Below are 18,788 nucleotides of genomic sequence, written 5' to 3'. Positions count from 1 at the left end.
TAACGATTTTACCAAAGCAAGGAACACGGCTTGTAAAGGAACTCCTGCCGTCAACCACTCTTTTCAGTAAAGGAATCTTCTTTGGGACAACTTAGCTATTGCCCTTTTATCGGAGGACAAAGCATGTAATTAAGGGAGGGACGAAGACCAAACACGACAGAACGAACAGAACGAAAGGGAATACTTTTAGTTTTTTTTTGAATATATGCTTTTAGCCTTGTGAAATAGCTCACTATTTAAAGGCATACTCATGACTTCAAAGCCCTGGGACATTTCAGCTATTTCATTTTAATGTAGGTGTGAGCGTGACGTAGATATGCTTACCACTTTATCTGCCCGAGTAAAGATTTCTTTACTGTAAGTTACTGCCATGATTCCTGGACAACGTTCCCCATAGCGTGGTACTGAGCCGTCTTTATTGACACCAGTTATGCCAATAGTGTATATACTGTTTATAAGACCATTAAAGGAACAGCTGTCTTTTGAATATCCGCCATTGCCCGCACCAAATACATACATTGAACCACGTCCTCTTCGACCCTAATAGTGAGCACAAAAGTCGATAAAATCAACCCAAAAGGATATTTGACCGTGAAAAACTTGCTTCTTACTTTTATTTCCAGTACGCTATATAGATCTTTTAAAAATTTAAGAAATCTTTGGACCTCCATATCTCTTCCTTAGTAGGTCAATTTAAGACGACAAATGCTTTTCTTGTCTACTCTACATGCTTTAATGAAACTGTCAATGGGAAATAGTGTTAAGATAAAAGTGTTGCGCAAACTGAAAATGTCGTAGAACGCGGTTTTGTTAAACACTGGCTAAACTCCGTTTAAATAACTGGCCCTAAGAGTTTAGATTAAGAACCTTTGAATCATCACTTACAGCTTTTCAAAGTTATGTTCCAGAAAGCGCTTTAATTGCCTTCCAAGTGAAATGAAAAATATAATGATGATTTTACAACATCCGAAAATTGACGAATAGCTATATAACCTTGTCATATAAGATTGATTACACTGTCACGCCTGTTTCATTTAATAAAAGTTTGTGCAATTTTGTTCTGGACATAACAAACTTCATAATTCATTCAAACTATTTCTCAGTTTTTGATTGGGTAAAATCCGAGTTATAATTCATCTTAGTATATAATAAAACAGTGGACGGTGTTTTTTGCGCTCTCTGATTGCTTAATCAAAGTCGGAATATCGAGAGTTTTACAGAGATTCACGTCCAACTCCTCCATGCGAGCGTAAGTTACGAGCAAAATGAGCTTAAATGGCTCTCCATTTTGCTGTCGTAAGAGGCCAAGAAATTTTACAATAATCAAACAAGCTGTTCCTGAAGTACACGAAGAAGGTGACGGAATTCGGTTCCGAAGTTTTAAGAGGGAGTTTGTCTGTTTGACTTGAATTTATCGATAAAAGTTTTTCTTTACAAAAGCAAATTAAGTCTTGAGTTACTTTATTTAAAAGCCTTTTTTACAGAGTGGTTTCAAATAGAAAAATAATTCACAACTCTTTTTGAAGAAATTTCCCCGCAAGAGATAAACAAGTGCCTTCAAAAGTTTTATTAGTCGACAAGAAAACGAGACGGCCCATCAGTCATTTTTGTGCTCAATTATCTCAGTGTTTTACCATATACTAAAACAGTCATTCACCTCGGTGTCGGTAGTCAGTGGTGGATATTTACCTCGACGCTTCGCGCATCGTTAAATTTAACCACTAGCCACCTCCACTTCTGTGAATAATTATTATATAACCAGCTACTGTCGACCAAATTTGGAAGAATTTTGCGATATGTGAAAAATGACGTCAATACACCGAATGCAAATTTGGCGGACCTCTCGGCCGGCCCGGGTCTAGTTGCGCGAAAGCGAGACTAGTGAGGCCTTAAGAGTTTTGTTCTGACTGGGCGTCTTAGCGATTGAGTCGATCGATATGGTTTACTTCGAGTTGATGCGTGCTTGAGCGCCACCAAAAAGGATATTTTACTCTAGCTGGAACTACCTTTACTTTTCCGAGATCTTTTCTCAAAGAAAGTTAAGGATTTATGTGATTCGGCACTGCGATGGGAAGCACTTTACAGCGAAAACACAACGGTGTACTCGCTTTACTTCCTTGGAAGAGACCGGACTCACAAATGTATTTGAATGAAAAAATTTTCGCAAGAGATGGTGCTGTTCCATGATGTTTGCATGGTCTGTTATTTATCCAACAAAAGGTAAACATTCTCCAGAAAGGGAGCATCCGCTGTCGACTTTAAGATCTTTTAGATTTCACGCTAGAAACAGCTGCAAAATACAACAATAGTGACGAGTGTGAATGAAACACAACAATAACAATCGCCTGTGTTAATCCTACAAGCGTGGCCTGTGAAACCATGTAAGAACCAGAAAAAAGCGACATGTTGAAGAACAGTCCCTTGATCAAAGTGCACTGAAAAAGACTAACAGAGAAACTTTCGCCAACTAAGAAAGTAAGAAGAAGGGAAAAGGTTCTGGCAGGGGAAGAGCGTGCAAGTATTCGAGCATTGTATTTGCCCTTGCACGTGATCTATTTTAGCAACTTGTCTAAGGGTTTCGAGATAAACTAAAAGCGTTTTTCTAAAAATTGCTACTTTTCTGGCACTGCTCAAACTCTTGAACGCAGGATCGTAAAGACTGTGAAAACATTCGGCCTCATTGTAAACATTTCATGAACTGTTCCTGAGAGCTCCTAAGGATTTCGACAGCGGATTCACCCGTTCTTGAGAATGTTATCTTTCCTTTGTAAGATAACGGACAAAGCGAACTTGAAACAGAACCATCTCTCAGTAATTCTCCCATTCAAATCACTCGAATCCATTTCTTTCTTCTTAAAGAACTTTGGCAAGGGGAAGATAATCAACTTTCGTATCTGCAGAAGTTAAATATCCTCTTTGATGGCTGTTAAGCAGTTAACAACTCAAAGCAAACCATATGGATCGAGTCAATCACTACGACGCGCAGGCAAAACAAAACTCTTGAGGCCTCACTAGCCTCGCTTTCGTGCAACTAGATCCGGGCCGGCCAAGAGGTCCGCCACATTTGCATTCGGTGTATAGGCCACTTCCGAGTTCCAAAACCCTCACTTTCAAAATGAGGCCAAGTGCACAACCTTTGTTGTGAAAATGAGTTTTATTTGCTTGAGAATGAAAAATCAGCACTTAACCTCGTTTTGATAGGGAGGTCTCGGGAAACTCGGAAATGAACTATTGTACAGCATATTGCGTCACTTTAGATAATACCATAATTATCTTTTTGTCCCCCGCCCCCGCCCAAAAAAATTTGCATAACCATTGTTTCAGTTCTTCTTGGGACGCTTCCAAGAGAAACTGAAAACAATGGAAAAGCAAACTTATGGGTGGAAGAGGGGGGACACAAGATTATTACAGTATTTTAAAATGGCGAATTGCCAGATCGTTGAACAGTTAACCGAGAACACCCGGGGTCAAGGTTGAGTTGTTTTAGTAGTGAATGTAACGTGGCGGAACATTTCAATAGTTTTAGAGGAAGAAATAGGCGAACTATTAGCTAAAAATATTGCTAGAACAGCAAGAAGACAACTCGATAGACAACATCTGCTATTTGGAGAATATTTGCGGTACTCAGGAACAAGCCTTTATCTCCTAAACTTGCCGATAAACAGGCAATTGAAGATGAGCTTAACATCGATGGAGGAAGGCACGTTCAAGCTTGTTTTTAAACTACGAATTAATTTGGATGGATAATAATTAAAAAAATTATTTAATTCCACTTGTGGAAATCTCGGAGGGTGTTAGCACCCTCGGAGATCGCCATAAATCTTCAGATGATACGAAAGCCGAATTCATTAATTGCCAGATATCTCGGTGCTACCATAATTATGCTTCAGGTGTCAGCCTATCTACCAAGGAGTGTACAGGGCTTTTTCAACAATTATTAAATCGTCCTTTTGTTTCATCTCACGCCCTCGCAATCCGAAAAATGCAGGTCACACTAAATACCTCTATTGCCCCCTTCCTAATGACTTTCTCGGTCATAACTCCAATTTCAGCTACTCCATAACCATTATCTTCAGGTCCCCAGCTATTAGAGTAGATGTCCACATAATCCTGTCTGAATCCAAGGCCTTTAGCCTTTAAGGCATCAGTCAGCTTATTGTCTAAAATCCTGATGCCTAAAACCAAAAGTAAAACAATAGTTTGCTTTTATTTTATAATAACTATTTTCTTTTCTTTTACTTGGAGGTCAGCCTACAGAAATATTTATTTAAGATCCTTGTAACGTTTTCTTCCCTCGGATAGAGCTCGAGCTCTAATATTGGCGTCGCTAAAAGCTAGTACGTGATAAGTGCGAACCTTAATACACCTCACGGGTTCTTACATGCCGAGCCATTTTTTAGGCAAACCGCTTCTTGGACGGAAACAAGAAACAAAAGAACATAAACAATATCACGTTATCAAGTTTTCTCCTGTCGTTTACTGTTCATTATATCTACAAAAAACATTGGTATTTCATTCATAAGAATCAGTAGGTTGAGTTTTTATCTGCTCATTTCCTAATTTGGGAAATAGTCAACTGAACATGACGTTTAGCCAAAAACTATCAAATGTTTCAAATTTCTAGCGGCAAGAGCTCCTTTCCTTCGATTAAGCATCCACCAGCCCTTTGGCCAAACCAACAATAAACTCTTACCACGTCTTCTTTAAATCAGTTATTATTTAACTAATTGGTTAACGACATCCAATCAAAAAGAGGCGATCAGCGGGACGGTTTCTTGCTGGCACGTATGAATCTTGCTACGCATTTTGACCGTTCAAAAACTGTGTGTGGGATTTTAATTTTCTTCGAGGGCTAGCTCCGAACCTTTTGGATGGATTTTCGATCGGAAGGTACGAGGAGAAGCGTGAATCTTTCGACCTTCTTGCCGCGAAGTTTGAAGGCGGAGCAATGCGATTTTTGGGGGGGAAAATGCTCCGGCGCTGGAGCCTTTTCAAAACAAAAATTCATCCCTTGTCCTTGTATTATTAGGAACAGTAAACGGCGAACACAAAATCCTTCAAAAACGCTCAAAAAACTGCTTTTGGGACAAAAAGACGACGATGTACCACAGTTAAGGTATTTCAACGTTCATTTAACATTGATTTATATATACCTGCCAACTCTCACGCCTGCGGGTTGAAAACTTCGATCTCACGCCGGCTCACGCTTGCGGACCAATTTCTCACGCCTGATTGAAAAATGTGAGTTGTTACCGTCTTGCTTGACATAATTTCCAAAAATATGTTAACTCAGACCCATGTAAGGAATGAAAACCATGTGTAAAATGAATAAATGACAATATCTTCCTCGCGATCGAACTATAGCGCTGATGTTATCAACTAACGTCGGTCCTTGTGGATAAGCGTTTTCTCGATAACTTCGCATTCGGCAGACTTCGGACGTCTTCGGAAGACTTCGGACTTCTTCGGAAATGATCGTGTCGTCTTCAAAAATCCCAGCACTCCCAGGATAAAAAATCTCACGCTTATATCTCAGAAAAAGTTGGCAGGTATATTTATATATATACTTAGCGATATATCGTTATAGGTAAAGCAAAAAGCGGTTACACACACACACACACACACACACACACACACACACATTGTGTGGGCCCACTGTGTGCAAACAAGTCTTAGGTGTGTAGAGTAGAGGACATTTCGTGTCGTATTACATGATGTAAAACTAGGGCTAGGACCTCGTGGTCAAAAAAGAGTAAAGTTTGAGTAAACACGGTCGAGACTATTACGACGACTCTCGCCTTGATTTATTACATTGGTGGCAGCGAACTGGGATATAAAGATCGAAGAAGATGGAACTCCAGCAGGAGCCGAAGGCGGGTTACCGAAACTAGATGAAATGTCCGCAGGCGCCGAAGGAGGGTTACCGAAACTTGAATCGACAGAACCCGTGCTGAAACAACAACAAAAGAAGAAACCACCGAAAGTAGAGCCACACGAAGGGGACAGTGACCTGCAGCAGCTCGTAAATACCCTGTCTCAAGCTCTAAAGCAGAGTACGGTGGCGTCAAGCGAACAAAGCGAAGTTAGGAGGAACGTAAGAGCTCCACGCGTTTATTCGGTGGGCCAAACTTTCAAAACGTGGCTCTCGCAGTTCATGCAATACGCAAGTCTCGTGCACATCAAACCGGTGGATCGTCGAGCGTATTTGCTTACATTATTGGACCAACCGGCCTACAAAGCTGTTGAGCTGCTCAAGCTCTCGGAATCGCTACCGTTCGAAGAATTTACTGATCAGTTGACTCGAAGATTTGATTCGGGGAAGACGAAAGAAGATTACAAATTGCAGTTGCGGGCACGATGCCAAAAGCCAAATGAAGATTTCGATGGATTTGCAGATAGCTTGATGGAATTGGTCGAAAATGCGTACCCAGAGGCGGCCTATTCGTTTAAAGTGGAACTGGCAAGGGACCAGTTTCTTCAAGGTGTAGCAATTAGTGATGACATTCGTGAGAGAGTTTTTATGAGCCAGCCGAGTTCGCTCGTGGAAGCTGTGCGTGTGGTTCGCCAGTTGGAAAGTGCTCGTAAGGCTTGTCGCGCAGCTCCTGCGGTTGAGAAGAAGAAATCTGTTAATGTGATTGGTGCCTCGGCTGATAGTGAGAAGATTTCATCTGAAATACGCGAGCTCAAGGAATTAGTTCTTGGCATGAATGAGAAAATTCGTGAGCTGGAAATGAAAACGGAAGCAAAAACCGTGACAGCCCCACGGCGCCGAAACGAAGTAGTGTGTTACAATTGTCGTAAACAGGGTCATTTTGCACGTGATTGTCCGACTAATACAACGGGAAACGGAGCTCGGGGCCTGCCAAGGGCCAGACAGTCCCCGTAGGACCGGTACGTGTGGCCCTGTCAGACAGTGATGTCCGTGAGGTAAATTACAATACAACCGCGAATGACAGTGTAATTTCAGCCATATCTGATTCCGGGATCTATATTACTGGACTTGTGAATCATTGTTTAACTTGTGTATTGTTGGACACTGGCGCTACGGTTAGTGTGTTGAGCGAGGACACATGGAAGAAAAGTGGATATGTTTCTAAACTTAAACCAGTGATAGGAACATTAACGACAGCAAATGGCAATGAACTGACTGTCTTAGGAGAAACCCAAGTGAGATTTCGCATAGGAAACATGGATTGCTCCTGGCCTGTCATGATTGCGCAAGGTCTAGCACATGATTGTATTCTTGGTTCAGACTTTTTTCAGCAGTATGGATGTCAAATTCACTATGACACGGGAACCTTTGTGGTAGGAGATGCTGAAATTCCTATTAGATACTGCAAGGTCACACCTAGTGTTTGTAGACTTTATCTGTGTGCTGAAGTAGAAGTAGAGCCGGGGACTGAACAAGTGCTAGGAGCTAGATTGGAAGAGGGATATGAACAAAATACGGGAAGCCCTGGGATCTTGGAGGGCTCAAAGGAACTAAAGGGAAAATCGGAAATTTGCATAGCTCGTTCCCTTGTGGTTCCAAGGGCGGGACAGGCCCTTGTTCGAGTTGCCAACTTCTCGGATACATATTTACTAAAGAGCTTATCGAAACGTGGTCACTTCTGAATTTTAAAAAACAACTTTCCAACCTCGGCGAAACACCAATATGGTACAACTCTCTTATACGTATTGACAACAAGCCTATCCACTATCGTAACTGGTCCACGGCAGGTATTTATTTCGTAAATGACCTTTTGGAAGAGGATTCACAATTTTTAACGTTTGATACTTTCAGGGAAAAGTTTGCGATAAAAGCTCACTTTCTACAGTACCACGGAGTGATATGTGCCATCTCGAATATAAAACGTAAAAACCATTGTCCACAAATGAACGGTGCTAAAACCGACACCAGAAGCCTATTATCCTCTGAAGCTTTCTGTAAATTAGCTTACAAATCTTTTCTAACTCAAACCGCCTCTATCCCTTGTAAAAGTCAGGAAAAATGGCTGACAGACTGCAACTTTTGCGACTTTGAAACATTGATTGGGGTAAGTCATATACCCTTGCTTTCCTATGTACCAACGAATCTAAATTACGTGTATTTCAATTTAAACTTCTGCATAGAAAATTGGCGACGAACTATTTCCTTTTTAAAATTGGAATCAAATCTAATGATCAATGCAGTTTCTGTAAAGAAAGCTCGGAAACTCTTTTGCACATCTATTGGGAATGCCCTTTCGTTAAATCCTTTTGGAATGAAATCAGTAACTGGATGAAAAAAAGCTCTTGCTTTCTTAACGAAGAATTCTCCTTTTTGACTTGCATAGGCCTCGTGAACGATACTACAAACCTACTTTTCCATCATGCACTTTTAATCGCGAGGTATCACATCTATTTCTCCAATCAAAAAGGCTTTAACCCTTCATGGGAACTCTTTTTTCGAACCGTTCTAAATTGTCTTGATTATGAAAGACGTTATGCCATTAAAACTGGGACTTTAAGAAATTTCAATGCAAAATGGGGAGCGTTTATCCAGGAAAATGATCTTTAGTCTTTTTTCCTTTGTTGAGATGTACGGAGAACAGCAATCGCGCTAACTCTCTAGGGGCCCTTTCAGGACGTTTCTAGGCGGATAATCAGTAATCGTGCGTGGTGCGTGTGTGTGCGTGTGTGGGTGTGCGCGTACTTAAGTAACTTTCGCTACTCTGTATTATATATCTGGACTGTTAAGTAATTACTGTATAGTAGCAATGTAATCATGTATCTATATGCTTTATATGTAAGTAATGTAATTATAAAGTGACGCAAATAAATAATTAAAAAAAAACAAAAACAAAAACAAAACTTCTCGGATAGACCAATCAAGATACGGTCAGATGTTCCTATTGCCGAATATCACCCTATTAGCAGCGTGAATGGTAGTATAATTCCCATTGGAGTTGACTCAGAATCGAAAAGTACCTCTCGGCCACATGCATTCTGTTCGACCATTGACAGCACAGTGGGGAAGAGTGAGCAGACAAAAGGAGAGGGAGAAAAGTGGAGGACAATCTGTGAACAACAAAACCTGGAAGGGCTTTCAGAAGGTCAAAAGGAACAATTCTCGTCTCTGGTGAAAGAGTATGAGGACATTTTTGCTATGAACAGTTCGGATTTAGGGAAATCTGATCTCATGGAACATGAAATTAATACGGGTGATTGTACACCAATTAAGCAACCACCGCGCCGTATTCCCCCTCACCAAAGAGAAATCATTGACCAACAGCTGGATGAGCTCGTAGCTAACGGTAGGGTTGAACAGTCCCAAAGTCCCTGGAGTAGCCCCGTTGTGTTGGCCCGGAAACATGATGGAACTTACCGTATGTGTATTGACTTTCGGAGACTTAACCAGTACACACAAAAAGATGCTATCTCGCTGCCTAGGACTGATGATGTCTTAGAGGCCCTGGGCGGTGCTCAGTGGTTCTCGTGCCTTGATTTGGCCTCTGGATATTGGCAGATGCCAGTGAAGGAGGAGGACAAACCCAAAACTGCGTTTTCAACTCATCGTGGACAATTTCAATGGAGGGTTATGCCATTTGGTTTGACAAATGGGCCAGCAAGCTTCACCAGATTGATGAATCTGGCACTCAGTGGACTCACTTGGACACATTGCCTTGTGTACTTAGATGACATTATCATCTGGGGCTCTACATTTGAAGAACATCTTCACCGCCTACGGTTGGTCTTTGACAGAATACAAGCAGCGGGTTTGAAATTAAAGCCAACCAAGTGTCAGTTCCTGAAGAGAGAAGTTACCTTTCTGGGTCCTGTTGTTTCCGGTGATGGAATAAGGACGAATCCAGAGAAAGTTAAAGCAGTTGAAACTTGGCCAACACCGCTGGACGTCAAAGAGCTTCACAGCTTCCTCGGTCTGGCTAGTTATTATCGGCGGTTTATTGCCGGATTCTCCATCATTGCGGAGCCACTCTATAAACTGTGTAGGAAGGACACGCCTTTTCATTGGCAACAAGAGCAACAATCTGCCTTTGAAGAGCTCAAACACCGATTAGTCAGTGCACCAGTCCTAGCCTATCCAGATTTTAACGCCGGTGCAGGGTCATTCATACTGGACACAGATGCTAGCCAACATTTGGGAATCGGGGCAGTCTTATCTCAGCTGCAACCTGATGGGACAGAACGAGTAATTGCATACGGGAGTCGCTCTTTGAACGAACATGAAAGAAATTATTGCACTACTCGGTTGGAGATGTTAGCTTTAGTCACCTATGTTGACCATTTCCGTTATTATCTGCTTGGACGGCGGTTCTGCCTACGAACTGACCACCACTCGTTAACCTGGTTGATGTCCTTCAAGGAGCCCCAAGGGCAAGTGGCCCGCTGGCTGGAACGCCTGCAAGAATACGACTATACAATTGAGCACCGGCCGGGGAGACAGCATGGTAATGCAGACGCCTTGTCACGGCGACCAAGGCGTCATCATGGAGAGTGCCCATCGTGTGTTCCGTCAGCCCGACCCCAGGTAGCCGCTGTGGCAGGGTTGCCAACGGTTCATAAGCAGTGTGAGGGGAGGGATATATGGTCGACTGCAGCAGTGGCACAAGCACAAAGAGAAGACCCTGATATTGGCCCGGTGGTAGCGCAGTTGTCACAAGAGTGGAAGAAACCGACGACTGAGGAGCTTCAGCCCATGAGTCGAACCACTCGGGCAGTATGGGCGCAACTTGACCTGTTGCAACTGAAGGGAGGAGTGCTCTATCTTCAGTCGCCTACAGACACCTCTCCAACTAAGCAACGGATAGTTTTGCCACAAAGCCTGGTTAGGCCAGCGCTTACTGAAGTTCATGATGGTCCTGCAGGTGCCCATTTGGGGAGAATGAAGACCCTGAAGAAAATGAGTGCGAGATTTTGGAAGCCGGGCTTGACAAAGGACGTGCATCGGTACTGCGATGGTTGCCTTACCTGTGCCAAGTGCAAGTCTAGACCAAAGCCAAGAGCACCTCTGCAGCCATTGGCCACTGGAAATCCCATGCAAAGGATCCACATTGACATAGTTGGACCATTACCTCGGACACGAAGAGGAAATCGCTACATTTTAACCGTGCAGTGCAGTTTCACCAAGTGGGCTGAAGCGTTTGCAATTCCTAACCAACGTGCCACAACTTGTGCAAAGGTGCTTGTGAGGAATTGGATTTGCAGATTCGGTGTGCCCGACAGCATCCACAGTGATCAGGGGCGTAACTTTGAGTCGAAGGTTTTTGAAGAGATGTGCCACTTGCTAGAGATCAACAAAACGCGGTCAACTGCTTACCATCCAGAGGGCAACGGGCAAATTGAGAACCTACACAAGACCCTTAAGAGCATGTTGAAAGCTAAAGTTGGAGGTAAACCTCAGAGCTGGGATGAACACCTGGATTATTGCATGATGGCCTACCGGAGTAGCATCCATGCCTCCACAGGGCACACTCCATTTGAACTGATGTTCGGAAGAGAGATGAGGATACCCTTGGACGTGATGATGGGTGGGGTTAAGGACAGTGAGTGCTTGTACACTGAATTTGCTGCTAATCTACAGGAGGATTTAGAAGGTGCATACCGGGATGTACGGGAGAATCTGAAGGTTGCTCAGCGACGCCAGAAAGATGCTTACGACAAGGGAGTGAAGCACACGGTCTATCAACCTGGAGATTTAGTCCTGCGCTACACCCCACAGCTAAGGCCAGGTGAAGCAAGCAAGTTTCACCGACAGTGGGATGGTCCGTTCGAGATCGTATCACAAGTCACCGAAGTTACGTACTGTGTTAGAAAAGTTGCAGGACGTTCTAGGAGGTCCAAGGTAGTCCATTTCAACAACTTGAGGTTGTACCAGAGAAAACAGGAGAAGGCAGTGGGTGAAGTAGTTACTGGTGGTTTGGGCACTGCACCTGCAGTGGAGACTGTTGAGGAAGGACATGCACAGTCGATGCCGGGAGAAGAAGATGGGACAGTTGTTGGGGTAGCAATGAGTGCAGATGAAGAAGAGAGTGAGTTGTTGGAAGGTGATCCTGAACTGTCAAGCCAACAACCCGATACGCCAGAGATTAGTGGTTGTCAGTCGGATGACGTCCAGCCCAGCGAGGCGGAAAGGGATGTTAGAAGTGATCCTTCAGTGGAAGCGCCAGACACTAAGGGCGGTGGCCCCCTTGTAGATACCCTAGATGCTACAAGCAAACCAACTCAATCTGACCCACCTGACCTCAGTGGCGAGGAGGAAGGGAGTGAACATGAAGGTGAAGGACGGGAACCGGAGCCTACTCTCCAGAATCGAAGACCGGTGCGAGTGAGAAGACCCCCAGACCGTTATGGAGAATGGGTTATCAGTAGTCTACAGCAAATTGTAGATCGCGTACAAATGCTGGAGGACAAGCAGACCATGGAAAAAGATCGGATTAAGAAACTGAGACCGAAATTGTTAAAGAAGGCTCGAGCACTAAGAGGATATTGAGACTGTGATTTGTTATGGACAGTTTTTTTTTTGTATTAGTTTTCTTTCCTTTGCTTGTGAACTGGACTGGTTACTTTGACACTGTTACACTTTCAAGTGTTGTCCGTGAATCCGGAGACTCACCCTTTTAATTAGAGAGGGGATAGTGTAGAGTAGAGGACATTTCGTGTCGTATTACATGATGTAAAACTAGGGCTAGGACCTCGTGGTCAAAAAAGAGTAAAGTTTGAGTAAACACGGTCGAGACTATTACGACGACTCTCGCCTTGATTTATTACAGGTGTAAGTAAGTTTAGCCACCCTCCTCACTTGCTGGCAAGTTTCTCTGTCAGCTCAGCCTATGCCTTTCCCAAAATTTTTTAGGCATGACGATATGAACAGATAAATCGTTTAGAATATTGGGCATAAAGTAGCTGTTTCAAATGTGCCATTTTCGAGCTTTAAATCGGTAAATAATATTGTTTGCTTTGGACCCCAGGACGAGATCTCCACGCTTTCTGAAGGAAATATTTGCCAGCAAATAGGATTTTTTAATGTCTTTTCCCTTTTCCAACTGTAATTAGTAAAGTATTCCCAGTGGGCCTGGACGTGCGGAGCAGGTCATTATGTTAGGATAACCCCCCTCTACGGTTAAGCATTGGTCATATCATCATCACGTTACTTGCAACGGATACATCTTCAACAATAAAATCTGAGATGCTTAGAAAACATGCATCCCAGAACCAATATGCAGTGCAGGTGAGGCTGTTGCCCCAGCAGGATTATTACTACTGTCCCCCATACTACTATTACAAACTGCCAAATGGTGACGACCACTGCACTTTAAGCACTGAATTTTGGTGTCACAGTTACAGGCTAGGTGCCCCCCACGGCGCAGGCAATTGAAATACCTCCCTTGTTTCTTCAAAATTTCTCTTCTTTCATCCATATTTGTTACAACTTGGCACTCAGACGCTCGGTGATTTCCTTTGCACACTTTAACTCCCCACGATTTCCGCTCAACAATGCATTTGCAGTCGATTCATTACCAGGGTTAAACGATTTCTTTAATGGCGATTTTTTCTCCACAGATGTATTCATACCACACCTTTCACGGGCCTCCACTTCATTTTTTACAGCTGTTATTACAAAAGTTAGCTCCCAGTTATCCTTATGTTCCCTGTTGACTATTAATCGCAATTCGTCCGGCAATTTCGCCATGAATATAAGAATCAAAAGAGCTCCATACTGTGCAGAATCTGCTGCGCATGGTTACACCTTTTTGTTACTAACTCCTTTCTCGTTTGTTAAACTATTAGAAAAAATGATTGATGAGTTGAAATTGTATTAAAAAATGTTGAGTCGGCACCAGGTAAATCATTTGTCGAACAAAATTCATTAGCTGCGTATCAAAAAGTGTCCAAAAACTGAACCTGAAAGTGAAAATTGTATACAATTCGCCGACATCTTCGCAAAAGTGACTCGTGTAAAAATTCAACTTGGATGGTGTAGGATCAAGATCGTGTTTTGAGCTAATTTTCTGAATGAACATACTCAAAACAATAGACAGAGAAACCGTTTCTTGAAAATGTTTGGTCAAAATCCAAAAAGTCCATCCTTTAAAGCAATCTGCGTAGTAACATTATCTGGATTGTGAATCCGTTCACGCAAGTAAAATCGGCTGAGCACATCGCAAAATTCAACACAAAATCCACCTTAAATTGGGGCGCATTTTGTAATTTTTCATGAGCGCGGAAGAAAAAATTTTTAAAACGTGTATGAAACAATTATAATTACATAAATGCCATTTCTAAAACGTAATTCTCTTAGCCACAGAGACCAAATTGTACCTGAAAATTCAGCGAAAACTTCGCTGCCTTGGTTGCATTTCAAAACACGGGCGGCCCAGACGTAGTATGTGTCAAATGAATATATTAATATTCACATGGACAAAATAGGATGAGTCGTCGAAACTCCCATGAACTAAAATAGTCCAAAAGTCAAAATATAACAAAACAAAGCTAAGATACCTTTAACTGAACGTATCCTTGTCTTTCCTGGCCGGTGAAAGTGGCATTTTGTTGAGTTTTGCAATTGTAGGTACTTTCACTAAAGAAGAATTAAAGGCTGGCTACAAAACGAACAGACCATCTCCACGCGCCTTCACGCGAAGCGCTATAAAATCGAGAATAATCGACGAATCCGCTCCAAATTGCCATCGGCTAATCTGCAGGTAACGTGTGCTCCTGCTTCTTGCTCGCTGGCTCCACAAAACCCATCGTAACCGCGCAATAATCGCTCGCTCATCAACAAACACTGTTGAGCTTTAGGCTTCGATATGACCGCAAACTACCAGGCTTAATACGCGACGTGAATGTTCAAGCTTAGCGACCGCGTGCGCGCAACAATGCAACACTTGTTATGGGAGGAATGGTACTATTGCTTCGAGGTCAATCAATCGGAAAATAATATTGAAGCCCTTGTAATTTTGCAAAAGATCGAATTTGCCCTAGGATCACCGAATAGATACGAATTTTATAGCGAAGCTAAAAAAATTGAGCGGCAGTGGAAAAAGTGAACAAGAACAGGTACCACATTTCCTTCATAAAAAGTGAAAACCAGGAAGTTTTCTGGACGTTTCACGTTGTAGTCATGCAAATCAACGGCAAGGAAATGTACAGGAAAGTTTGCTGCAATTAGACCTATTGTTGTTTTTTTACAGTTCTGGTCAAGGCCATCCAACGACTGTTTTCTGTAAAATATCTCGGTTCGGAGAGGCAAATTTTGCCGAGAATTAATTTTCTTTCACTTGGCTAAAAATTTCTAGATGACCATTCCATTCATGTACAATTTTCGAAGCTCATCTAATCTGGCTAATAAATTCCCTACTATTTTCTGAAGTTTAATTTTTCACATTTCACTCCCCGGGTTAGGCTATTTTTCGTAGCGAGTAAAAAGGAATCCTAAAATTTTCGGATTCAAAAATGTGATGAAAGAAGGAATCTGAAAAATTATCTCCTTCGTAATACGTTAAATTGGATCTAAAATTTTCGGGAAAATAATTCTGAATTCCTCGTAATTTCGAAAAGACTCAAGTTCCCCTAGAATGGCTGAACACTAAAATACAAATTTAATAGCGCCACTTAGAATGCATTTCTATAGAGCTAAAAGGACTTCATGAATAGCTACAAAAGTGTTTTCAACGTATTTGAGGAAACAGTCGTTGGGTGCCCCTCTCTCTCCTCTCGTTCCCTTCTCCGCTTAGCATTACACGATTTTACAAGGTTTTTCAAAAGTTCGTTCCGATTGTAAATTGTAGTTTGCGCAAAGCATTTAATGCTTCTTTAGGCAAATGTAAATTGATTCAGGTAAGAAATTTATCTAAATAACCGTTCAAAGCAATTTCAAACTAAAATTTGAAGAAATTATATACTTTTTTTAATTTTTGCCCCAACTGTACACGTACGCGAGGTTTTTCCTGCCATACTTTTCCTGCCCATTTTGAAGGTTTTCTATTTTGGTATTTTTAACGTTTTCTTTTCGTTTCTCTACTCTGAAGGCCTACACTGTTTTTGCTAGAGGTCAGGCATCTATTTTTATGGTCTTCTGGCCATTCAGTCTTAAAACTAAATTGCCAAATTGCTGAAGAAGTCTGAACGATGACCGAACAAGTGGTCAGTAGTAAAGACCTTAGAAGACAAACCAAGGAGTGGATGGCCGTTTTTTCAGAAACTGTGTGAGAAATATTATGGAAAAAGCTGTAAGTATATGCGTAATAATTCCACAAAACAGAAATGTAAAAAAAAAATTAACTTCACATTATCGCTCAAAGTTTCGAGCACAACGGTATGGGGATAAGTTAACAAAAAAAGTTGGAAAGCATTGAAGAGAAAAAGGCGGTGCACACTTCATGCAAGGATGTGTCAGAAGGATTTGCCAACTTTATACCAAAGGAGGACCGGCCGGCAAACTCACATGATGTGAACCCCCTAAAGACCATCTGGATTATCGTAGACGAGACAACATACGAAGATCCAGCCCCCAAAACACTGGACGAGCTGAGACAGTGACTACGCTTCGCCTGGAAGAATGTGACTTTGGACACGCTTTGGGAGCTCGTACATTCTATACCTCACCGCTTAGAAAATGTCAGAAAACATACAAGAAGACATTCTGGTTACTACTATTTTAGTTATTCAATGTTAAATGAATAGTGGATAACATACTAAGTTTTACGAAAGGCTTTTTTTAATATTTAGTAAAATTTAAGCGAATAAAAAATCGGAACGAACTTTTGAAACACCCTGTATATTCAGTATGAGCAAACTATAAATATTATCAAGAGCTTCGCTTTTAGCCCTCCTGAGTAAATTTATGTATTAGCGCTGCTTAGAATGCCGCATTTTTAGATCGAAAGTACTCTGGGCAGCCTTAAATGTGTTTTCAATGCATTTAGGGGGAAATCGTCGTTGGGTTCCCCCGAGTTTTGAAAATAATAATCATAAAAAAAATATCGCGCACATAAATTTTACTTTACCATATCTTCAGCTGTATCTTCTATTTAGCTGCATAGCCGGGACCAGTTTTTGCCTTTTTCCTGGGCGGAAAATTGTCGTCCTCCTTCACCAGTTTGGACAACATATTGTGGAGTAAGACGTTGTTCTGGAAAGAACTGATTATTTAATTAATCTAAGCAAATAGGTCTGGTAGAGTCAACAACTTATGCAAGCGGATGGACAAACAATGTGACAGCAGCTGTGACAGCGAACGTTAGAAGAATTCGAACTTACAAACTAGGGCCGCGCTGTTGAAAACTTAAGGACGGTCGCGCGATCGTCTTTTGTTTTCTGGTCAAAACTAACGCAGCAGACCCTCGCTCAGTGTCGATTGACCTCGAAGCAATAGTACCATCCCTCCCATAGCAAGTGTTGCATTGTTGCGGGGACGCGGTCGCTAAGCTTGAACATTCACGTCGCGTATTAAACCTGGTAGTTTGCGGTCATATCGAAGCCTAAAGCTCAACAGTGTTTGTTGATGAGCGAGCGATTATTGTGCAGTTACGATAGGTTTTGTGGAGCCAGCGAGCAAGAAGCAGGAGCACACTTTACCTGCAGATTAGCCGATGGCAATTTGGAGCGGATTCGTCGATTATTCTCGATTTTATAGCGCTTCGCGTGAAGGCGCGTGGAGATGGTCTGTTTGTTTTGTAGCCAGCCTTTAATTCTTCTTTAGTGAAAGTACTTACAATTGCAAAGCTCAACAAAATGCCACTTTAACCGGCCAGGAAAGACAAGGATAAGTTCAGTTAAAGGTATCTTAGCTTTGTTTTGTTATATTTTGACTTTTGGACTATTTTAGTTCATGGGAGTTTCGACGACTTATCCTATTTTGTCCATGTGAATATTAATATATTCATTGACACATACTACGTCTGGGCCGCCTGTGTTCAAAACAGATCATGCACCCTGCCGTGAAGAAAACAAGGTTGAATTCCTCGAAGAACGATTTCTTGATGAAAAGCTTCCCTTCCTCCACAAAATGAAAACCGAGCATTCTTTTGAACTTTCTCTCTCCATTTTGTGTCTTTTAACGGTGTAATTTTAACCTTGAAATGGAGGAACTCTGGTCTTGAAACCAACGCATGGTGATGGCGCGAAAGCCATTTTGTTGAAAATGGATATTCTTCACTAAGATTTCCAAATATGGTGAAAGTGAATATTCACGAGCATTGAACGCGAGGTACACCTTTCAACCCCTTACGAGTCTCTGTTGTTATCTATACACAAATTAATTTGCTTACCGCTGATATTTGCTGAATAAGCTATGCCAACTCCACAATATGAATTATTTGCCACTGCCGCAATCACACCTGCACAGTTGTTACCATGGCTTTTCAAAAGGGGAAAAAGAAAATACCCGTTAGGTGGGGCTAGAGGTACTGTAATGATGTGGTGCCATCGCGAGGGCGCATCGTCGGTACCAGGTGAACATACAGTAAAACCCCACGTATAAGAATCTGGATTTTTTAATTTAGCCTTAACAGATTCTTATATAAATGGTACTTAAAGCAAATTTAGACTACCAAGGTTCTTAAAATAGGTTCTTATATTTTCATATGAATTTCATTTAAATATATTATAAATATCATCTCATAATACAATACAAATCATTTATACCATACAGTAATGCCTAAAGGCAGTACAGTGCAGCTATGTCCTCAACAAAACCTAACAAACAAACTCGTAGTCAGTTCGCTGAAATGCCATTTCAAAGTTGATACTAAGAAAATCTTGGGACAAATACAGTACATTCATAACCAGTTCCACTGATAAGAACC

General features: G+C 41.8%; 1 protein-coding gene across 1 annotated transcript in view; it reads right to left on the bottom strand.

Moving 5' to 3' along the window:
* The window catches only part of LOC140932033 (furin-1-like), a 44,522-nt gene that overhangs the window by 1,074 nt on the left and 24,660 nt on the right, over positions 1-18,788 (bottom strand). Inside the window, exons 6-8 of the mRNA XM_073381696.1 lie at positions 18,252-18,340; positions 4,003-4,175; positions 325-540 (exon numbers count right to left, since the gene is read on the bottom strand). Of these exons, the coding sequence (XP_073237797.1) occupies positions 325-540; positions 4,003-4,175; positions 18,252-18,340 (478 nt within the window). The remainder of the gene's footprint in view (positions 1-324; positions 541-4,002; positions 4,176-18,251; positions 18,341-18,788) is intronic.

The sequence above is a fragment of the Porites lutea genome, chromosome 3 (assembly GCF_958299795.1).
Source record: "Porites lutea chromosome 3, jaPorLute2.1, whole genome shotgun sequence".
In the NCBI taxonomy this organism is placed as follows: domain Eukaryota; kingdom Metazoa; phylum Cnidaria; class Anthozoa; order Scleractinia; family Poritidae; genus Porites; species Porites lutea.
Note: the sequence above shows the minus strand (reverse complement) of the source record. Positions and strands in the feature narration are given on the sequence as shown.